This window comes from Mesocricetus auratus, unplaced genomic scaffold (genome assembly GCF_017639785.1).
Source record: "Mesocricetus auratus isolate SY011 unplaced genomic scaffold, BCM_Maur_2.0 Super-Scaffold_100015, whole genome shotgun sequence".
NCBI classification, from domain to species: domain Eukaryota; kingdom Metazoa; phylum Chordata; class Mammalia; order Rodentia; family Cricetidae; genus Mesocricetus; species Mesocricetus auratus.
The window spans coordinates 19,371,203-19,395,468 of NW_024429198.1; the positions used below are offsets into that span (position 1 = coordinate 19,371,203).

General features: G+C 47.4%; 1 protein-coding gene across 1 annotated transcript in view; it reads left to right on the plus strand.

Annotated features, from left to right (window-relative positions):
• The first annotated feature begins 46 nt into the window (after positions 1 to 46).
• Myo10 (myosin X) overlaps positions 47 to 24,266 on the plus strand; it is a 192,802-nt gene continuing 168,582 nt past the window's right edge. The window contains exon 1 of the mRNA XM_005081299.4: positions 47 to 467. Coding sequence (XP_005081356.1) covers positions 447 to 467 — 21 coding nt within the window. The 5' untranslated portion in view covers positions 47 to 446. The remainder of the gene's footprint in view (positions 468 to 24,266) is intronic.

Genomic DNA, 24,266 nt, shown 5'->3' on the forward strand with positions numbered 1-24,266 from the left:
GAGTAAGCGAGACCAGGAGCTGGCGAGAGCCGGCTGCGCCTGGGGCCGGCGGTGCTCACCGTTGTTGGCGCGCTGGTGATCCGCAGTCCCCCGCTCGCACCGAGCGCCCCCGGCGGAGCTTAGAGGGAGGCAGGCGCGTCGCCAGCCCCTGGCCGTCCTCCCCCAGCCCGGGAAGAATGTGCCAACAGCTGTTCTCCGCCCGCGAGCACTTCGCCCAGAAGTGAGGAACTTGGAGGAAGAGACAAAGGCTGCGGTTGGGACGGCGGAGGTCCGAGACGCGGACAAAAGGTGCTGAGGAGCAGCGGCGACCGGGGGATGGCAGCGCGGCGGCTCCGCGGGCTGGAGTCGCCCCGAGGCGCGCCGTGACACGCGTGGCTTCCCGGGACCTGCCGCTGCGCTGACTTCCGCGACTGCAGCCGCGCCGGGAAGGTGCGGGCACCGGAACAATGGGCAGCTTCTTCCCCGAGGTGAGTGGCGGCGGGGACCTGGCGGACACCGAGACCCGGACCGGCACCCCGCGCTCGCCCCGGCGCCTGCGCGTCCCGGGAGGGGAAACTTTGTGGGAGTCTCCTGAAACCCCACTCCCTCCGCCGGCCCCGAGTCTCGGATGAGTAAGCCTAGGCAGGTTTGGGTTCGTCCTGCTCTCGCATGTCCCCGGGCGTGGGTGGCTGGCTGACACTCCGCGCCAGGTGAGTCCCCGGGCGCCGGGCGGGGGAGAGCTGGGGGCCGGGGCGGCCCGGGTGCAGGAAAGGCGGTAAAAGGCGCAGCCGGGTCGTTCCTTTCTCCAAGAAAGGTCTGGGACTTCCTTTGCCGAACGTGCGGGCTTCCTGTGCAGGGGGCAGTGGCTTCCAGAGGAGCGGGCTAACGAAGTGTGAGCCGGGCCGGCAGATTTCAGTCAACCACTGCTTGCCCTGCCTCGTTGGGCCTTCAGGTCCTGGGTTCGCTTCTAGTCGGATAGGGCTGTGTGTCACAGATAATACCAGAGCACGAGACCGAAAGATCCCGTATTTAATGTCATTCTTTGGCAGATCTTGAATTCAAGTTTAAATAAAATTCGTTTAGGGCAAACAAAGGTTATTTTAGAAGATGAAACCGATGCCCGTTTTAGGGTCTTTGAGGGCGGGACACCACAGTTACTTGAGACGCGACTTGAAAGTTGCCTTTTCCCCTGGGATGAAGAACCGCTCTGGTTTCTTGGCCCCGATTCCTTTCTTGGTTGTGTTTATTTAATAAATTCTGTATAAGTTTAGAGGTTTGAAGTGGCTCGGAGTAAACTTAGCTGACTTGAGGGAGACTGATGAGATTTCCGCTGAAAGCCAGGGCGATGTTTTGTGAATCCGGGACAGCCTTGGAATCTTCCAGCAAATCAGAGTGGTGAGAGTTTGCCTCCGCATTAGCCAACTTGCCTTATCTGACTTAATTGACTATAGTGTTTCAAGGTCTGACGTTCACTTACTGTATTCTCAGGCAGCCACAGTGATGTATTGTGTAATGATCGAATTGACTTTTTCCAAAGTGGTTGTCTCTATCACCCTGAAAAGGCAGCCTGGAAAGAAATTAATCATCCGTCACTTAGGAAGAAGAGAAATACGTAGAAAATTGGGGACCCCCCGCCCCACGCGCACCCTTAGCATTTCTTAATTCATTGGCTTTTGGTTCGAGCCTGTAGGAAGTCACTGGCACTTTGAGGAGTAAATGACGGCTACAGTGGGCTTTTATCTACAAGAAAACTGAGGTTCTGTGTCTAGGGCAAACAGTTCTTAACTTGGTGCTGTTTTGGAAAATTTGTGTGTAGTTGTTGAGGGGCGACAAGGCTCACTCCCTAAGCCCGAGGACCTGCGGAGTTCAAGGTCTCCCCTTGGGTAGAATTCTGCCCCCTAGTGCAAGTGGTGGAAACTTCATGATAGCGTGCCGTAGCAGTTCCTGTCTCCAAGTTACAGAGCTTCTAAGTAGCTCTAGGAGCTCCTTTTTTACCTTGGTTCCTTGTGAGTAGATCTCCATGACTCGGAGTGACCTGGGAATAACACTGAAGTTGTTTCTTTTTAAACTGGTTACCTATTTCATTTTTCCTATTTCTAGTGAAGAATCGTAACACAAAGATTAGTAAGTCATCTAGTCCAAGGTTGAAGAACGTATTATCGGATCCACACGCAGCCCTGTCTCTTTGATGGCTGGTATTTCTGGGCGTTATGTTTTTTTTTTTAATTTGCTTGTGTGTTTGTGTTATCCTGGTGACTTCTAGTCAGCCGCCAGAGTTCTGCCCCCCACACAAAGCAGCAAGGCATTGAAAAAGCTAAACAGCGGTGTCGTGATTGGAGACACACTCCTAACATAGACCCTTTTACTTTAATGCCTTAGAACACCATTTTGTTGACCTTTTGGTGAAGGCGTCCCACTATCCTGTCAGACGAGAAAGTACAGGAATGATACAGTGTCCAAGGGCAGCCGCTCACCCGGCTCACTCCTCACTTCTTTGCTAGCTCAACCTGTGACTTAGAGACCACGACTTGTTGCTTGTTAGCCAACAATTGGAAGCTCATACTAGCAACTAAACAAATAAGTGAACTGTGTGAGGCAGATAACAAGTAGGAAGCATTCGTGAATCATGGTTGCTGCTCAGACCTGGACTAGGTCTTTGCAAATTGGGTACCTTAGACCTTGCGTGCCAAGCATCTCTCTGCTGGAGGGGCTGTCTGCTCCTTGTGACACCCCAGAAAGTATGCAGCTGTTCCTGACAGCACTACAGTCCCGAAACTACACCCAGCTGAGCCGCCCTGAGTGAAGCAGTTGCCTCACGGTCCTAATTCCTGTGTGTGCTTCTTGTCTGCACTTGCCTGGTTTAACTGGGATCAGGCATCCTGCTAGAGGCCAGTGGCCAGGGAAGCTTTCAGGGCTTGTGCCAATCAGCTGACACGGCTGCCTTCAAAATTTGCTCCAGGATTGGTGAAACGGAGCGTGCCAAACTCCCCAGTCAAGTTTCAGTTTCTTCATGGCCTTCATTAAGTTTTTATGGTTTCTCCTGAGTTAATTGTGTGTGCTCACGCATAGGAAAGCTTGCGTTTTCAGCATTTCTTGCAAAGTTATTAAAAAGTTTAGGTATGTCTGCAACCAGAAGTAATTACATGCGATAAAATACACACACACACACACACACACACACACACACACACACACCAATCAAGCAACAATAACCCCCAAAACAGTAAATAGTAAAGGTTCAACTGCAAAATGATAAGACTGTGGTGCAAAAATTTTGAGGTTTTCTATGGACTCTGAACCAAGAGGAATAAAATGGGGCATCAACCATTTCCAAAAGAGCTGATCTCTCTGCTTTCTATTTTAGGCATAGGTGTGGCATAATGACTGTACAAGTATAAGACCTTGTGTGGATTAACAGCAAGACATAAATAGACACATTGATTTTTTTCATAATAAATATGTAGGAGTTGCATAGATATAAATATTAATATAGAAAGCAGGCATTAATGTTTCAAGACACAGCTTGTTAATGAAATTTGCTAGATAAACCTATTTCTTATAGTCTGGTTCAATGTTACTTGGAAGTAGTTAGCCCTAATGATGTTCAGAGGAGGTCTAGAGGTGTATAGTTTAGTGGTAGAAGTACTGAGTTTGAGCCTTAACACACTACACCACACATACATACACACACACACATACACACACACACACACCGTAGACATACACACATTTACACATACATACACCATACACATACATAGCACACACACATATACACACATAGTATACACATATAACACACACACACACACACAGCACACATGTACACATACACCACTTGGGACCATAGTTTCAGTTGTTACCTGGAGTCATTCAGAAAACATTCTAAGGTAGAAATAGAGATACCCCCCTCGCTTATTTCTTCCTTCCTTCTGACAAGTGTAGTCTTTGTGTGTGAGAGAGAGCTACTGACATCTCCTGTTTCGAGAAAATCGACACATTGATATTTTCTGTTGTCTGCTCCACACCTCAGCAGTTCCTAATGTATGCAGGAGAGGTGCTCAGGACCTTTATTCCACCAAATCTTGAGGTCTATAACATCACTTGATGGCATTGGCTGGGTCCCCTTTGACTTGCCTTATAATGAGGCTAAAGTTTCTTGCCTTGCCTGCATAGTCCAGAAGAATTTCTATTGTCAAGTCTCCCCCACCCCATGTCCGGGACAGCAAAGCTGTAGGGACAGCTGCAAGCAGACAGTTGTTCTAGCCCAGAGTACTGAGCTTCTGTCCAGGGGAGGCCAGGAAAGCCTGCCTCCCCCACATCATGTGGCCTGATGTTTTTACATCTCTCAGAATCAGGCGGAAACTGGTTTGCGCCAGGCCTTCGCTGTTTAACCAGAGTGATGGAGAGAAAGGGCAATGTTTGCTTTTCCAGATCTAACCTCTTTGAGTGGCTTCACCCTTGAGCATACGAACCTTGACCGTGCCCATCTGCTCTTGTGACTAGTGGGGTTTGTAGTACCTTTTTAATACTTTTCAAAACTTTGGCTCCAGAGTGACTGATACATAATTTCATGTTGCAAATTTGCAGGGGACTTGGAAGAACAAGTCCCCAGTGAAACCTGTGTGAGCTGGGTGCCGTTTCCCCTAGCTGTACAAGCGCCATGTAGAGGCCAGTGAAAGCCTTGCATTTGTAGCATCCATCCAGCCTGCTTCATCCATGGGATCAAAGCACTTGTGAGATCCCTGTGGTCAGCAGGCCTTTCTGGGCTTTGACCGATCGTAAGTGGGCATTCTAGTGTCTGTCTTGCTTGGAAGTTCGGCAAATGTGAGGCAAGATTTACAAAGCACTACATGTGGTAGGTGGTGGATATTTAAAGGTCAGTGATCAGAGCTATAAGAAGAGCTATAGAAGTCATAAGAGAGGCTGATGTTGCTCAGTTGGGAGAGCCCCTGCCTGAGTTAGGTCCCCAGGTGCAGTCCACTCAGGAGGTGCCACAGGAAGTCAGGAGCCTAAGGTCATCTTCAACTTCATAGGAAGTCTGAGGTCAGCCTGATGCATGAGATGCCTCTGTGGAGGAGGAAAAGGTGGAGAAAAAAGGAGGAGGAGGCCCCTGGTGGAGAGTAAATTCAGGTACGCATGGTTGCAAGGAAGACCTGAGAGATGTAATCCAGATCGTTTCCTGTCTGGTTGCATTGATTTGCTTTGATTGTTTTCTCCCTTTAAATCTGGGAACTTCTTGGAAATTCTGCACTTCCAGAATCACATATGGATGGATGGATGATAGCCTGTTCTTACAGCCCTTCTGGGCTGAGGTGCAGCTCTCCAGCTGATTGTCAGGCCTGACTTTTGCACCGTCTTCCAGATTTGCACACTGAGTTCTTACCTTCTGCTTGCTGCTTGTCCTGTGCATCCCTGCAGCTCTTAGCTCTCAGCCCTGAATGCAGCCCTGCTGCCCTGAATGCAGCCCTGCTGCCCTGAATGCAGCCCTGCTGCCCTGGATGCAGCCCTGCTGCCCTGGATGCAGCCCTGCTGCCCTGGATGCAGTCTTGCTGCCCTGAATGCAGCCCTGCTGCCCTGAATGCAGCCCTGCTGCCCTGGATGCAGTCTTGCTGCCCTGAATGCAGCCCTGCTGCCCTGAATGCAGCCCTGCTGCCCTGAATGCAGTCTTGCTGCCCTGAATGCAGCCCTGCTGCCCTGGATGCAGCCCTGCTGCCCTGGATGCATCCCTGCTGCCCTGAATGCAGTCTTGCTGCCCTGAATGCAGTCTTGCTGCCCTGAATGCAGTCTTGCTGTCCTGAATGCAGCCCTGCTGCCCTGAATGCAGTCTTGCTGTCCTGAATGCAGCCCTGCTGCCCTGAATGCAGTCTTGCTGCTCTTAGCTGATACTTGCTGCTTTGTGTACAGTTTGGGCGCTGTCCTGCCTGTCCACTCCAGCAGGTTACGATCACAGCCACCTCCCACGCTCCCCCGAGCCTGTTTTCTCTCCTTTTGATCTTTGGGATTTGTCGAGTGGTGGCTTTGTATACTTTACATGACTTCCCTTCTCAAATGAGTGAGCTGAACCACGAGAGTTAGATATCTTACATATAAATACATGCTGCTGCCTCTTGTGAATAGAAAGGCAAGTCCTCAAGGGTGGGAGTCGTCAACTCCTCAAGGGTGGGAGTTGATCTTTGGATAGCAGGTAGTTTCATCTAAAGAGCAGACTTTTTAAAAATATATTTTTTGTTTTGTTTTGGGACATTTTACAGTTTTTTTAAGATAATACTAAAGGCGGGTACTGTTTGTTCCAGACTTACCATGTACCAGGCATGTTGTTGAGCTGTTGACATTTGTGTGCTCATTTAGTTCACGTAACCCCGTGAGTACAGCTCGTCCATTGTGTACATACACTCCATGGATGAAGAATGTGAGGCAGAGAGAGGTTAAGTAATGGGCCTGGTGTCATGCAGCTAGGAAGTGGACACATTACACCATTAATTCAGAATCAGTCCTTCCAGAGACACTGAAAGCCCCATGCATCTGTCTTTTCTGCCCCTTGGTTCCTTTTGTCTTAAGGTCACTTTATCTCTCCTAGGCTCTTACTAAGTCACTTCTGAGTTGGGTAACAAGTGGGTTTCACCCTAGAAACATTGAAGACTCCATGGAGAATGTTAATCAGCATTTCAGTCTGCCAGTATTTTCTTTTTATTTGCCTTGCTTTTTACATAGGGAAGACAAGTGCTTCTGTGTTCTTTAAAAGACAGTTTCTGAAGGTGCCCATCCCAGCCTTATGAGAGCTGCAAGGTCATGTTAGGCACTGGGTGGCTAGGCATCCCTGAAGGGTCTGGTTTATTAAAAGAAAAGGCAAGGGTCTTTGTTTTGCAGTCTCTGACAGTTGCTGGAGTGATAATTATTTTCCCTCGTGAAAAACGACGCTGACTCCATTTCTGGTGTTCGTTCACAGCCCCTGTCCTTCCCTTGGTAGCGTGACCCACTGCAGAATCATCAGCTGGGAGATTTCTCAGAGTACTCTGTGGATAAAAGCAACAAACTTGCTTAGAGCTGTTTTGGAAATGTGTCCCAGGGGCCCTAGTAAGAAACGTGAATCTCCTTCCTATTCAACGATGGCTGCTCATGTCACATGACACCATACTACCTGACCTGAGAGTACCAGCTGCAGTGTTCTGGTGGCAGAGGCCACAGGCCTGTGGAGATACATGTGGAGGAAAGGGTTAACTCGCAACCTCTGCCTCAGTGTGTGCTTTTTGAAAAATTGATTTTGTGTATATAGGTATTTTGCGTGCATGTATGTCTGGGCACAGCATGTGTACAGTACTCTCAGAGACCAGAAGAGGACGTTGGATTCTCCTGGAAGTGGAGTTAAAGGCTTACAGTTGTAAACTACCATGTGGGTGCTGGCAATAGAACCCTGTGTTCTCAGGAAGAGCAGCCAGTGCTCTTAACTGCTCAGCCATCTCTCCAGCACCTGTCCCCTCATTGAGATAGGGTCTTCGGTAATCCCTGCTGGCTTGCTTTGTAGCTTGGCTAGCCTTGCTATTAGCTGAGGATAGCCTTGAACTTCTAATCTTCTTGCCTCTATCTCAATGCTAGGATTACAGGAATGTAATGGCGATGTGACCACATCCAGTTCTCACAATACTGGACGTCTAGTTCAGACCTTCCTAGCACTGAGCTACCAAGTACTAGCAGTTCCTGCCAAGTGAGCTGCTTCCACAGCCCTAGAAAGTTCTTTTGGGAATGCCACTCTAGAGGATGCTTGCTTTGCTGGGCCAGGGCCTTAGTTACTGATGCTGTCAAAGAATTCATACAACAGTTCTTAGATGAAAAAAGTGAATGGACTTAAGTATTAGATTTGCTGATTGTATGGGCACTCCAAAATATTTTAATTCAGTTAGGAATGTCATAACCAATATTGCCATATTGTGAATTTTCACGATTTCTTAAAGCAAGTCCCTTTGTGCCCCCAGCTCTTCTGCTACTCTGAGGGAGAACCCAGGGCCTCTTGCTTACTAGGCAAACACTCTACCGTGGGGCTGTGCTCCAGCCCAGAGCAAGGATTTCCTATGTTGTTACCATATGTTTCAGTGCCATAAAGAAAACTGAATGCAGAAGCTAAACAGATGAAAGTCTGTTTGGAGATGAGACCATGACTTGATGTGCATAGTCCAGATAATAACATAGATTAGATTATGTTTGGAAGATTACACCTTTGGGAGTCCTTTCCTTTCTAGCCATATACACTTAAATATTTAACAAGGGTTTATTTTAATTTATTTTTATGACATTTAAAATGCTTTTTATTAGTTCTTTGAAAATGTCTTGCAACATTTTTGATAACCTTCGCTTCCCCTCCCTCAACTCTTAATTCACTCCCACTTCCCTACACAACCAAATTTGTGTCTTTTTGTTTTTAATCCTTCAAGATCAGTTTTGTGTTTCCCAGATACTCTTGGCTATGGTCTTCTACTGGAGTGGGGTTGATTTACCAGGGTTGACTTTCTTTGAGAAAACTGTTTCTCCTTCTCCCAGAAGCTACCAGTTGTCAATAGCTTCATGTCTAGGGGTGGGCTTGTGTGCCCAGCCTCCCTCTCCATGCTGGAATTTGGTCTGGCTTGGGCTTGCACAAGTTTTGCACATACTGATGCAACTCCTATGGGTTCATCTGTGCAGCTACCCCCATGTGTCCAGAAGATAATGTTTACTTACAGTCATCCATTGCCTCAGACTCCCCCCATCTTTCCACCCTCTCTTCTATGAAGAACCCTGAGCCCTGGTAGTGGGGTACAGTATCAGTATCCATGCTCCCTCTAGGGCACCTCGGTCGGTAGTGAGCCTCTGTGTTAGTCACCATCTACTGCAAATAGAAGTCTATTAGATGAGCATTGAGAGACACATTGATCTGTATGTATAATAAGTCATTAGGAGTCAGGTTTATGCCATGTCCATTTAACAGCATAATAGTAGTAGGTTCTCTCCTAGGGCCTATGACTTATTTAGTCATAGCTTCTTATTCTTAGCCTGTTGATGGGTTTCACCCTGTGTAGTGGGACTTAGATACAATTAGAAAGTGGTCGGTAGGGCTGGAGAGATGTCTCGGTGGTTAAGATAACTGGCTGCTGTTACAGAGGACCAGTGTTTAATTCTTAGCATCCACATGGCAGCTCTCAACCATCTGTAACTCAAATATTAGGAACCCAATGTCGTGGGCACTGCGCACACACACACTACACACACACACACACACACACACACACACATACACAACACCTGTACACATAAAAGAAGACTTCAAAAACTTGGTTGGTTATTCCCATGCTGTTCATGCCATTGTTGCACTGGTAGGCATGTCTTTCCAGTCTGGTCACTATTACAGTTTGAAGGGTTTGTGGCTGCATATGGTTGGTGATTTTTTTTCTTCTCCGGTAGCTTGCATACCACTCCCAGTACTATGAAAGCTAACCAGTAGGGAAAAGCTTCCAGGTCTTGTACTGGCTTGATTTTGCCATAAAGCCTGGGATGTCATCAGCAATAGGATCCTACCATTAAGTGCTGCTATTACAAATTGTAATGTAGATATCTGATACGCAGAATTTCTGATATGTGACCCCTGTGGAAGGGTCACGACCCACAGGTTGAGCTAGCAAAGAAGTGAGGAGTGAGCCGGGTGAGCGGCTGCCCTTGGACACTGTATCATTCCTGTACTTTCTCGTCTGACAGGATAGTGGGACACCTTCACCAAAAGGTCAACAAAATGGTGTTCTAAGGCATTAAAGTGAAAGGGTCTATGTTAGGAGTGTGTCTCCAATCACGACACCGCTGTTTAGCTTTTTCAATGCCCTGCTGCTTTGTGTGGGGGGCAGAACTCTGGCGGCTGACTAGAAGTCACCAGGATAACACAAACACACAAGCAAATTAAAAAAAAAAACATAACGCCCAGAAATACCAGCCATCAAAGAGACAGGGCTGCGTGTGGATCCGATAATACGTTCTTCAACCTTGGACTAGCTGACTTACTAATCTTTGGGATGTTGCTAGTCGTTTGCTGCCATAACAGCACCAGAACCTTATTTTGGTACCTAGTTCATTGCACGCTTGTCTGATTACTTCTTCAAGATGAAATTTTGCAGGCATAGATGTGCGTGATCAAAGGGTGTGCACAAGTTTCCTTGGACTCTCTGACTGCATAAGCTTAATGGAAAGTGTCAGTTCACCTTTTGGGAGGCACCGATGAGCCATTGGCATGATGTATTTATGAGCCGGGGGGCTTTTGTAGCTTCTCATTAGAATGAGTGAAATGCACAGCTTGGTGGGGGAAGTTAGCACAGGATCCTGGATTTGTGCTGCCGCATCTGGCTCTTCAGTTTTTCTTGACTGATTACTAGCATGGCTGTTGATTGACACACCCTCCTCCCTATCTGGGCATGGTTGCTAGGTGCATTTAAGGTCAAAGTTTCACAGGAACCAAGAGATATCTTTTCTGGGTATTTGTTTGAGGAATGACTTATATAGCCTTTTAATTTTCTTCCCTTTGCTTTGTACTATCTTGGGAGATAACCATAGTGGGTCTGTGATTGCTATTTTAATTAGGGGACTTAATGAACACAATAGGGGTGCATGTGTGTGTGTGTGCGTGCGCATGCATGTATTGGGAGATCTAGATGTGTTTAAGTTCATTGTTTATTAACTCAGAAAGTCTTCCCACCGACTCGGAAATCAAAGTGTTAAGACTTCCTACCTCCCTAACAGAGCCACCATTGTCCTCTCCTAAAGCTTGCCTCTTGTTTATTTTCCCCCACACTTTGTTCTACAGATGTGACCGCAGGGAACTTAGCAGGATGAAGGTGGAAGACACCTGTCCTTGTCCTCACCTTGAGACTGGCCCTCATTTTACTATTGCATAAGAGAGGCGGTGCTCTTAAAACCCACTTGTGCATATGGTGAGCTAACAATTCCCAGAAACCGAACCAGACCCTTGGACTGGATTCGATAACTCTTTTGTCTTTCATTAGATTTACTGGAGGAGGCCAGAGCTACGGGCCAGCAAGGTCACTCACCCTCTAGTAGTTCCCAGTCTCAAATTTCTGGGTGAATCCAAGTATACTACTTTTCACATCTCTCCAACCCTGGCACCGTTGACATTGCTGTTGGTGGGGGTGGGGAGGTTGCCCCACGAATAGTAGGCTTTTTAGCCTCATCGCTGATCTCTCAGTTACTGGGTATCAGTGTCCCCAACTCCCTGGCTGTGACAACAAACGTTCCCGGATATCAGCCAGTGTGTGCTGGCATCAAGGCACCACGGCGCTATGTCCTTACTGTTCTGTTGCAGATGAACCGCGGTGGTATGCTTTTGGCCTTCCCCAGCTCTTCTCTGTCCTAACGGCTTCTCGTGGCTTTGGGTGATGTAGAGCAACCATGCCTTAACCAGTGCTGCAGTTGACTCTGTGTGGGCTCCGGATTCGCCCTTGGGTGTCCGCGTGTGTCCACATTTGCAGCAGTCACTTGACATTTGAGTCATATAGCAAATTCCTGTACAGCTGGACCCTCTGCCTCAGGCTCTCCCACGGGTCCCTTCACCAAGTGCTCTATGTCCTATCCCTCAAGCATTAGGCAAACATTGCTTACGCTGAGTAATTAACAGTTGTTCTCTGCGTGAAAAAAAGCATCACGTTTTCTCAAAAGTCTCAGTGTCCGGTCCTTGTGTGTTTTGGGGTTTTATTCTGGTCTCTTTAAAGAGTAATGAAGTATAGATTTAGAGTCTACCCAACTAGCTAGGAGCGTAGCTCTCGGTGGAGTGCTTGCTCGGCCATGTCAGGCTCTGGGTTCAGGCCCCATGGCTGCAAACACTTTTTATAAAATGCCTCAGGGAACGGGAGGCCCTTCCTCTTCCTGTCACTCAGTTTCCCTGGTGCTGACCTTTTGCATAACAATAGTTCAGTATCAAAACAGCAATAGTTCAGTCTCAGAATGGATGTCAGTGTAGTCTGGAGACCTTGCTTGGGTTTCTCTGGTCTCATGGACTCTCACTCCTGTGTGCACACATTTCTAGTTACGTTTCCCAGCGCGTAGTGAGTGCTTTACGTCCCACAGTGTCACCAGGAGAACTGTTCTGACAGTCCCTGGGTACTCCTTATCAGCCCTTTCTCATTTTCCTCCAACCTCCCATCTTCCTTCTCTGTAACTCGTTTTGTCACTCAAGATTGTGACGTAAATTAACCCAGACAGAACAGCATATAACCTTTTTGTCTTGTCTTGAGACAGAGTCTCTCCTCATACCCTAGGCTGATACTGAACTGACTACCTTGCTCTGTAGCCGGGTGACCTTGAACTCCCGATCTTCCTGCCTCCACCTGCCAAATGCTAGGGTTACAGGTGTGTGCTCCTGACACCAGCTAGTACGAAATCCGGGAGAGTGTCTTTTTTCACTCACTGCCCTTTGACACTTTCATGGTAGGTGTCAGCAGTTTGCCCTGGGTTAGTATTGAGTATATGCTCCTTAACACACGTGTTAACATCAGCTGCTTTGTCTAAGACCATTCTGAGACAATTGCTGTCGTATTACTCTATTCTTGTCCCATAGCTGTTCAGAGATCATATTGACTTTACTCTACACCTAAATTAGTGTTTCTGTGAAAGAACTATTTGATTTCTGACTTTACTTTTCAAATAACTTTTAAAAATTAAGTTTATTTCAGCTTAACGATTAGTTGTGGTGTATAATGTATGTGGCTTGGCCCACATGTGCCATGGTGCAAATGTGGAGGTCAAAGGTCATCTCTATGGAGTCAGTTCTCATCTCCTACCTTGATGTGGGCATGGAACTTGGGTCATCAGGCTTGTACAGCAAGCTCTTGCACCCACTGAGCCATCTCTCTGGCCCTAGATTTCCTCAAAGACATTGATTTTTTCTACTAGAGTTCTTGGTCATCATTTTACATTGTAGAAATAACTCCCTATTGTGAGTCTCTTCATCTGACACAGTTGTTATCGTGAAATCCAATGAATCAGTGTGGCCAGGCTGTTGGGACTGTGTTCCTTTGCTGTCAGTGTCATAGCCGGAGAACACCCCGGTTCCACTGACAGTTAAGCAAATGGACTCTGCAGTACATTGTGGGACCCAGAGCAAAAGGGGTCAAGACATGTCTGCTTTCAATCAGTGCCACAGGAAGATGGAGACAGAAAAGGCTTTCTTTAAACCAGGGCTTCAAGACACCCAAACCTCCTTGAGGTCAGGCAGTGGTGGCAGTGAGAGCATTGCCCCAGAGAAATGGAATGGCAAGAAAAACTAGAGTGTGTGACTGGCGTTCTCCATCCAAGGGCTTGCCGCTGTGCTGGGAGCAATGGCTCCTAGCAATGTGTGCCCCACTGGGAACCTCGTCAGAGCTTGTGAGTAAGGTGCTGTGTGAGGGGACATATGGACAAGGGCTCTGTGGAGTCTTTGTGTTGCTCTCATCCTGAGTCTTGTAGGAAGAATGGCTGATGAGGGAGCCCGCTGTGGAAACTTGGGGAGCAGGGTCTCTAGAAAGTCTTACTGAATTGGGGCTTTTTCTTACCACTTCTAGTCCATGCTCTGGTGCAGAAGACAAAACAAAGAAAAACTTTAAGGCGAGACAATCACACAAGAGAGCGATCTCTAAAACTTCTTTGCCTCAGTGAGGGCACCGGCTTCACGGGATGGGACTCTCTGTTTCTCAGTCCTGTCCTGGGAATCTGACCTGCTTGCATGCTTCCAGCATGTTCTTGAGTCAGCTTGCTGCGCCGCCTCCTTTGAGACCCCTTCATCTTGCTTCCTTCCCGGGGTAATTACACTGTGCAGAGAGATTGACCCCGAGCTCTGGGGAACACCCTGTATTCTGCTCTCACCACCAAAGTTGAATGCCAAAGTCGAGGCATAGGATTTCCCCACATACTAATCTTCTATCTGTATCACCTCTAATTTGTATGAAGAGCATGTACCTGCTCTTGTTTGTTCTACGTGCGTGTGTGCGAGCGAGCATGCAAGTTTTGTGTCTGAGCAGCAAGTGGGTGAGCTGGTATCACTCCAGGGTAAATCTATACAGTTATGTATAATATGCATTCGGTTGTCTCTTGGGATATGTGAGAGATTGGTTCTAGGACTGCCCACCCCCTTGAACAACAAAATCCATGGTGCTCAAACTCCAGTGGCATCCTATTTGATTATGACTGTATACAGCCTCCTGTTTATAAAACGTACTGCTATGTAATAATCATTCAGTTCTGTTGTTTAGGTAGTCTTGATTAGAAGTCTGTTTTTCACCCGAGGTAGACCGAATCCCCAAGAATTACCAGTGGATATACAAGCCAACGGTATATCTCTTAGGGTTACTTTGCTGTGATGAAACACCATGGTCAAAAGCAACTTGAGGTAATCACAGCTCAGTGAGGAGAGCCAAGGAAGGACCACAAATAAGGCAGGAACCTGGAGGCAGGAGCTGGTGCGGAAACCATGGAGGAGTGCTGCTTACTGGCTTGTTCCTCATGGCTTGCTCAGCCTGCTTTCTTATAGAAGCCAGAACCACCATCCCAGGGATGGCACCACCCACAATGGGCAGAGACCTCCCTTATAATTTCACTAATTAAGAAAATGTCCTACAGGCTGTGTACAGCCCGATTTTATGAAGGCTTTCCACGTTGGGCCCCACCACCCTGACTAGTGTGTGTCCAGTTGACATAAATTAGCCAGCACGGTGCTTATGGGGGTATATGTACATGTGTATTCCTGGTTCCTGGCTTGAGGCAGTCACAGCTACTGGTGGTGAAGTCTCTCACCAGAGATGTGCCTCCGAGGACCTTCCTCAGATCTCACCTCTTGATGTAAAGATCCAGAATCTTCAGCAGGTAGTGCCTTGTGCTGCTTTGTGTGTTTCTGAGAAGATAAGACTCAGAAAGCGCCTCCCCACTGTTTCCCACACACTTGTCTTGGTAGGATGGGGTCATCGGATACTGTTTTGACTGCAGTAGGATCTGTGGCACTAAAGGTGTTTATAAGTGAGGGATCGTCTCGAAAGTTGGTGCCAAGTTCAACTTCAAGACTCTGAAGGCCAGGCATAGACTGCAAATTTGGCATCAGTTCCCTTCAGACTTGGAGACCCACTGAAAGTCTCCTGTTTCTCTCCTTGATGAAGCTTTTTCAGCTGTAACAATTTCCCTCTGGCCTCGGGGCAGATTTGCTAAGTTGACTTTCTGTGTGGTGGCTTATAAAATCATGTGTGGCCAGGGCTCTCTTGCACAGGCCAGAGGACCCTTTCTAATCTATAAAATATTTAAAAGCCAGGATTCCCCGCCCCCAACATTGCGTGAATCCCAGGATGGCCTCAAATTTGTGTGTAGCTTCTGATGACTTTGAATTCCTGATCATCCTGCTCCACCTCCCAAGTGCTGCTGTTTTAGCTGTGCAGCCACACCTGGGCTCCATGGTAGGATTTTTTACATGCTAGACAGGTACTCGATGAATTATCCTACATCGCCACCTTTATTATTACTTTTTCCCTCAAGAGATGAGGAGAAAGAGAACATCAAGTGGGATATACCTTTGCTTATAAAATGAGGTTTGGGCCAGCCTGGTCTACAGAGTGAGTTCCAGGACAGCCTCCAAAACAATACAGAGAAACCCTGTCTCAAAAAAAAAAAAAAAAAAAAAAAAGATAAAATGAGGTTTGGGTTTGGGCATTTAATATTTTGGGCCATAAGCAAATCCAGTACTCTGCATTTGTAAAGGGTGAAATGTACAGCTTCCACTGTTTTACCATAAAAACATGAAACCAAAAGCCATCAGCTCTGAGAACAATAGGGAACAAAAATGGTTTTAACTTGGCCCAAATGGGCCTCAGGCTGTGTGTGTGTGGTTTGTATGCATTTTGAGATAATGTGTGCTTTGAAATAGACAAGTCCTTTAAGGAGTTAAGAGGGCTTTCAGTAGAATGTGACTTTGTTTTTATTTTCATGTTGTCTTTGAAATTTTGAGAGGTCCCTTTTATTCCTCACCACAGACAGCCGTGTTGTGTGCCTTGGGTCCACTATCACATGATGGGGTCAGAACTCAGGCTGTTAATGTCTTCAGAGTTTCTTAAAGCCCCTCCGGCACCCGAGCCTTATGGGAAGGAAGCTTTGGAACTGGTGCGTGCTCTTGAGATGCTGTAGTAAGATAAGCTATCTCTCAGAATGGAGCCTGGCTCTGTACATCCTAAATCCTCCAAAGATTCCTCCGGGTAGAAAGTGATTATCTGTGAACGTCTTCAAGAATGTATGTGCTTCTGTGCACAGAGCCACTGGACATGTGAGGAATGGGAGCCGTGGGGTGAACCAGAGTGACAGTACAGACTTGCTGGTTGCTCGGGTGATGGAGGCGTGGGTGATAGATAAACATAGTGATTCTGCTCGGAGGCAAGATCAAAAAAGTAGTTAGAGTACAAATTTTATGTGTTTCTAGGGAATACCCACAGACAGCTCAGTCATACTGACTTTAAAATCATTTTTTCCTGGGCTTTTATTTGTGTATTTCTAGTAAGCTGCAGAACCCCTGTGATTGAGATCACGTAAGAGCTGGGGGTTTTGTGTTGTGTTGTGTTGTTTTTGTTTGCTGTTGTTGTTTGAGTCTGTGTGCGGTCTGTAAATGTTGCTTTGATCTTCTGACCTGATGCTTCTTGTTGGCTTTGTGATGTACGTGACATGCAGCTGTCTCTCCATCTTGGAGCCTTGAGTCTGTTCCGTTCTTCCTCATCAGGACTGGATAAAAGTTCATTTAAGGAAGTTGAGTGACAATTTCAAGAAAACTATTTTGGAAAATGATCCTGCTTTTTACCAATGTGAGATTAAAAACAAAAACAAAAACAAATGGTGTACATTTAAATAAACTTCTTGAAGGTGAGCCTCGGTGAAGGTCGTGATGCCTGGTAAGTGTTTGTCTTAAGGAGTGCAGAGTGTATCATTTAAAGAGAAATAGTTAGGGATAGGGAGCTGGCTTAGTGGATAAGAACATGTGAACAAAGGATCAGAGTTCACATCCCCTGTACCTACATAGAAAGTCAGGCATGACTGTGCGTGCCTGTAACACTAATACTGTCAGGTGGAGACAGGTGGGAGCCCAAGAGCTCTCTGGCTAGGCAGCCTAGCTTCTGGCTCAGCGAGAAGCGCTGTCCCAAGGCAATAAAGTGGGAAGCCATGCAGGAACACCTGATGTCCTGCTATGGCCAGTGTGCGCACGTCTACCCTCAGACGACTTTGAGGTTTCACAGCCTCCCGTCGTGTCTTCCATCTCTTGACTCTCATGGCTTGCATCGCTCTTGGTCTCTCTTCTTTGGACGCCTTTTGGACTCTCCAGCTGCTGTTGAATTCTTCTTCTTTGTGCAACTATTTCAGCTCAACTGCAAGTCTCTTCCAGGCTGCCAAAGCTAGTCTGAAGCCTTTGAGTGGCTGGGACTGTAACTCAATAGTGGACAGCTTGTATTTATGTCTGAGGCCCCAGAGTCAACCCCCAATAGTTGCCAGAAAAGAAAAGAACAGCAACAGAAAGGAAACCATTGAAGTCTCTTGAGTGTCCACAGCTGGACTGGACTCTCCCCCAGCGCTCCCAAAAGCTTTAAAGCGGCCAAGATTGGCCGGCTGACCATCTTAGGAACTGGCTGCGGGATGGGCAGCTCCTACAGCCTTGGTGAAGATGGCAGGGATGAACTGATGATTGTTGCCATCCAGGATGGTCCTTCAAGTGGGAGCCGCTTGTTCAGACAGACTTTGCCAACCTTGACAACCACGGCACCAGCGGCTCCTTATCCAGCCTTCCTCTGTCCTGGGCGACTGCTTAGCTCTGCTCCCCAGCAACTGCCTTCGTGGCTGGGGTGGGAACTGGGAGGTTTAGGAGACTCCTTGACAACAAACTTTCAATTGAGTACTTCAGTTGCCTGTTCTACACAGCTTCCATCAGAAAACTAAACAAAAAAGGACTATTTCACTAGAGATGTAATATTCAGTTAGCATTTTTTTCAGCCAACATTTTGTAATGCTTAGCCTCCGTCTAGCCAACCTTAGGATAGGTTGGGCCTCTTGGTTGGTCTCAGAGATGTGTTTTTATGGATAATAGCAGTTCTCAATCTGGAGCAGTTCCTTGGAGGAATTTAGCAATATCTGAAGACGGTCATGATTGTTGGTACACACGAGGGAAAGAACCCCATATGTGCAAAGCATCCTGGACTCCACAGGGTAATAGGGTAATGCAACAGTGTACACTTGCTTGTCCAAATGTTTCCTAAGGTCCTTCTCTGTCTCTGTCTCTCTGTCTGTCTCTCTGTCTCTGTCTCTCTCTCAATAAAACCATCCTGCTGAAGCAACTTCCCATATTTTGGGACTTTTATTCACTTCAATATATATTTCATGACTTGATGTATTTCTGTATCTGTGGATATTTTAATTCTCTTTGTTCCCAAACTGATTCTCGTGATATTTGTGAGTAGTTGAGCTATAAAATTATTTTTTGTCTGGATCCTGAGGACAGATTTGGGCACAGAGCATCACCAGTCTGGCAGGTGTTTTCTGAGGTTCACAAAGGCCAGCAGGGCACGTCAGTGAAGGCCCATTCTTCTAGGCTTTTCCTTTTCCTGGCTGACTGTAGTTAATCACCAAACACTCGGCCTAGCAATCCTGATTACGCAAGAAGCAGGCAATTTGAGTGTGACCAGTAAACCTTAAGTTCCACACCTTTGCTTTTCCACTTCTCTCAGTTTTGATGAGTAAGTGTGTGGTTTTTTTCCTTCTGGTTCATTTTCACCAAGCATGATGTTTTTATTGCCAGCTCCAGTAATGAATCACTCGGAAAGGTAGCTGACTGTAGGCAACACTCCTGCTCGCTGAAAATAAGTGGAAGATGACTCCCAAGTTCACACCCTCAACTGCTTTCATCAAATCTTCAGACAGGAGGGAATTTAAGTTGGAGCCTCTTCAGATTCCTAGTTTAATCTGTGGCTCAGTGGGAGTTCTTTCTCTGCTTATCTCTGCCTGGTTCCTCTCCACTAGGAGAAAGCCAAAAGAATAATAATTTAACCTTATTTTTTAAAAAAGACTCTGTGTGTGTGTGTGTGTGTGTGTGTGTGTGTGTGTGTGTGTGTGTGTGTGTGTGTGTGTGTATACATGTGTCTGCATGTGCTTGTGGAAGCCAAAACAGAGCATCAGATCTGGAGCTATGAGCCACCTGACACAGGCACTGGGAACTGAACCCGGGTCCTCAGGAAGGAAGCAAGTGCTCTTAACCAATGAGCCGTCTCTCCAGCCCCCTGATTTGATGTTTATTAACTTTGGAAGTGCTATAAATGAGATATCTTTTTACATACACCTGAGAATGACATGGTTCATATATTGTTTGTATAGTGTATTAGTTTCTTTTCTGTTGCTGTGATAAAACACCCTGACAAAAACAGCTTAATGGAGAAAGGGGTGATTTCTGACACAGTTCCAGTGGGATAGAGCCTGTTGCACTAATGCAGGCAGACTTCAGGAAGCCAGCTGGTCACATTGCATCTGCCCTGAGGGAACAGAGGTGGCTAGGACACCAGTGACATACGTTCTATAGCAAGGCCCCACCTCTACCACCTCTAAAGGCTCGTGGGACCTTTCCCAACTGCACCAGCAGCTAAGGGCCAAGTGTTCAAACACACGAGCCTCTGGGGAAATTTCTTCAGCCAGGACATCTTCACCCAGGCTGAGCCTTAACACTCAGGGGACCACACAATTCAACCTGAAAGGAACATGTCCCAGGTATTTATTTACTAGCTGTGTTAATCCTGGTTAGTGATAGAAGGGGAGTATGTATGGGCTGTGATTGCTTCCCTTCAGAGATCATGGCTCGTTAGAGCCTTTGTTGATGAAAGCTAGTGTGATTTACTGGTACTGAGGGACCTCTGGTAGGTTTGGAGGCTAAGGATGCAGAAGAGACTTTGGGAGAGTCTCACCTATTGCAGGTACTGCATGATGGTGAGAGGACACCAAGCTCATTCTATAGATGAACTGATGCACCTTGGAAAGTCTGTCAAGTTGATATAGAAATCACTGCTGAATAAATAACAACAGTCAAAATAGAGGCCATCCAGGAGGGCCTGTTTGGTGCCATTCTGCATGCTAAGTCCTTTATACACAGTGTCTCACCGAGCCCTCTGCATGTCAGGTGCCATTGTTTGTCCCACGTGTTGCTGAACAACCGGTGTATTAGAGAGTTTAAGTTCCTTGTCAGATCATACAGTTCTCTGACAATGTCTGGTCTCTTGGCTCCTCCAGAGCCACTGCATGTTCATTTCTTTGAGTTCTCACGACCAACTGGATCGCCAGTCCGGAGGACCTGTAGCACCCCCGCACTGTTTGGGGACTTTCTTGTGTTCTAGAAACTAGTGAGTCTAGTTCAAGGATCTTTCCATGGCTTTGGCTCCAGCTAAGTCTGTGTTTTGTCTAGGATTTCTTAAGTATCTGAGACTAGACAATTCATTTACAAACAGGCAAGACAGAAATAGTGGATAGAGAGCAGGTGTGCAGATCATGGTGATATGGATGGGCTACACATTCCAGACTGCACTGGTCCTAAGAGATGATGCTTCTGGGATACGTTGATTTGCCCGTTAGCAGGCAACTATCTCATAGGGACCTACCCATATTGGATATCAGGTTGTCCTAGGAACGGCCCCACAGGCTTTGTAGGTGTTCTGGGGAAATCTCATGGAAGTCCTTGGAGTCACATGAGCTGGCAGGTGGGAGCAGCAGCCTCAGCGTGGCAGTGGGTAGGCTTAGTCAGCCTCTGCTGCCAACAAGTTAGGCAATGTACCATGTTCTTTGCCTACCTGTCCATTGGGACTTCAACAAGAATCTCACGTGGTTCAACCCCCTAAGTCCCCTGGTACACTAGGTCTCTGTTATCAGTAACTAGCATTCCTTAGGTTTTCTTAGCTGTTTTGCAGTGGAGGTCATTGTTGCTTGTCCCTTCTTCCCAGGAAGATCCCAGACTCACTGAGAGTGCTGTGTTCTCTCTGGTCATAACTGAGAATCCTGTCAGAGGTGCCAGCTATCACCCATATGGCTGGGTCATTCTGTTTTGTGGTGGCTCTCCTTCTGTTGTTGTTGTTTTTTTTTTAAAGGATTTTATTTGTGTGTGCGTGTGTTATGTGTGTCCTTGTTCACATGTGTACACGCATGTGGAGGCAAGAGGTCTATGTGGAGTGCCTTCTCTTACCCTCCACCATATCTTGTGAGACAGGGTCTCTTACTGAATCTGAACCTACCAACTGGCTGGGTCCCCTAGCCAGAGAGCTCCAGAGACTCAGCAGGCTCTGTGTACCCTCCCCAGAGCTGGGACTACAGATGTGCTGCTGCTCCCTGGACCCAAGCCCTCATGTTTGCACGGTGAGCACATGCCCAGCTGAGCCGCTCCCTGCCCTTGGCCTGTCCTGTTTTGTGCCACTTCGGCAGCTGTTTCCAGACTTTATCTCTGTGCTCGCCCACTGTGAGGCTAGACTTTGCTTTGTCTGTGGGATATGGAACCCCAGTTCTTCCCTGATGTGCATCCGAACTTTCCTCCACACCTGCCTCACAGCTGCAATTTGCAGGGGAGGCTGGGCTCCGTGTCTACCCTCCAGTGCCATGCTGCACACCTGTCCACTCCTTCAGAGTTGGCTCACCGCCCAAGGCGGGTACTGCTCTATGCAGCACCGTGTTTCCTGACACCCAAGACCGGCCTTCTGCCGTCTGTCGCCAGTCTCAGTGGCACGAGTTCCTGGCGTTCTTCAGCTGAGGGGACAGCCTGCGGTGCAGTTTTTCAGAAAGATAGCTTTACTCATGAACTTGGAAGGAAAGAGTGTCCAGTCTAGGGTAAACTTGGAGCGCATTGCACAGCCGGTAGGAGCACATACCTGCAGTTTGAAGTGTTCACAGGCGTTTCCCGTCCAGCAGGCCTGGATCCCCTCCACAGTTCCAAGGGATGCAGACTCAGGATTTAGGTATTTTTTTCCTCTGTGTGTACATGCATGAGTAACTATGTGTGTAGTGTATGTGTATGCATGTGTGTGTAGACTCGCTCGTCCATGTGATTGCATTTGAAAAGCAGATGTCTTCCTCTGGTGCTCCCTCTGTACCCAATAGGGACAGGGCATCTTATTAATCCTGAGCTCACTGTTTCTGCTAGAGTGGCTTGTCATCCTCCATCACTCTTTCCAGTCCTGGGGTTACGGTGTCACTGGGCCAGCATCCCCATCACAGCCTTCCCAGTCCTGGGGTTACGGTGTCACTGGGCCAGCATCCCCATCACAGCCTTCCCAGTGCTGGGGTTACGGTGTCACTGGGCCAGCATCCCCATCACAGCCTTCCCAGTCCTGGGGTTACGGTGTCACTGGGCCAGCATCCCCATCACAGCCTTCCCAGTGCTGGGGTTACGGTGTCACTGGGCCAGCATCCCCATCACAGCCTTCCCAGTGCTGGGGTTACGGTGTCACTGGGCCAGCATCCCCATCACAGCCTTCCCAGTGCTGGGGTTACAGTGTCACTGGGCCAGCATCCCCATCACAGCCTTCCCAGTCCTGGGGTTACGGTGTCACTGGGCCAGCATCCCCATCACAGCCTTCCCAGTGCTGGGGTTATAGGCGTGAACCATCTACCACACCCAGCTTTTATGTGGGTCCTGGTGATGTGAACTTAGGACCCTTTGCTTACCCACTGCTTAGCACCCCTCCCCATTTAGATTTTAAGATAAATTGGCAAGCATTTCAAGAGAATTTGCATAGTTTCATGTGCTTCTCTGAGTTTTATGTACATCCTGCATATGAAACGGTTTGCCTTCATAATGGGGGAGATGGAAATGGTTTCCATTTGGGTCTGATGTTCACCAGTTAAGAAGGAAGTGCTCTGAGAAGTGTAAGCACTCTTCTGGACAACTCTATAAAAACCAAAGTGAGGGAGGCACTCCCCCTGCCCCCTGTTTATTTGAGGAATAAACAGAATTTCCTTGTGTGGTTGGCAGGTGGCCAGAGAGCATGCCTATAGCTCAGGAATCATCAAAAACAAACTAACGGGAAAAGTCTGACTTGCTGCAGGCTGAAATTAAATATCAAGGAGGGTGTGTGTGTGTGTGTGTGTGTGTGTGTGTGTTCACACACTTGTGCACATGGTGGGGGCAGGATGGCAGATGAAGGCGTCTGGAAGCTTTAACCCTTGGCACTATAAATAGAATACTTACTTGGCTGGCTCAAATACCAACTTTTGAAATGGAGTTTATCCTGCCATTTGGTCAGCATTAAGGTATGACTCACTGTCCTATACCCAACATTGGCCCACTTTCCTTTCGATTTGAGCCAAGTTTAATTAAAAGCAACACTTGACAGGCCCATTAAATAACTGAAACACTTCCCTTACCATGAATGGAGGCATTATACACAAAACAATGCCTTTTTAAAAGCCCGAAGTGAGACCCAGACTATGCAAAGCATTGGATAAAAAGGGGACAAGCCCACACAAGCTGAACCGGCAGCCTAGGAGAGAGGGTGAAATGAGGTAGGCTGTGTGTGATAGGGAGCACTGGGGACTGTGGCAAACGGACCGGGAGACTTCAGGCTTGTTGCTGCAGGCTTGCTAAGAGCCAAGAGGAGGAAGTCTCCCACACTGTAGCATTAATTAATAGCACAGAAGGTGTTGGCCTTTGGTGAATGGGCCAAACAGTATCTGTTAGAGTTTGCACTCCCTAGGTTGTAAAAAGTGAGATTTCATTTTGTATAGAAGATAGGAGTGCATGCCCGGTTCTTGACTGAGTTGTAGTCTGTTTCCGGACTGTGTGCTCTCTGCTGTGACTGGAGCTGGGATGCGTTTCTGACCTTTGGGATGGATCCCCACGTTGTCTGGATCTTTGACTCATTTGTGTTTCTCCCAGATAATTCATGGATGGAAACCAGATAGCTTTGTTTGGCGGGAGCGGGTGGGGTGGTTATTGGTTATATTTTCCTATTGTAAGATTTATATATCTCCCCACCCCACCCTTCTAGAGATGGGAGCCTTGGAGTGATTTCAGAGACAGCAACCAAAGCAGTCAGAGACTGTCACTTCCCCATCAGAGGCTCCCAGTTAGAGGCTGTCACCTCCCCATCAGAGGCTCCCAGTGAGAAATGTCACCTCCCCATCAGAGCTCATAATGACTGTGTGACCGTAGCCCCTGGTTCCATGTGGATTTCAATATTCACCTTAAGTGCATGCCAGTCAATAAGAGAGCAAAGATTTATTGACATAGCATGAGAGAAGACTCAAAAGTCATT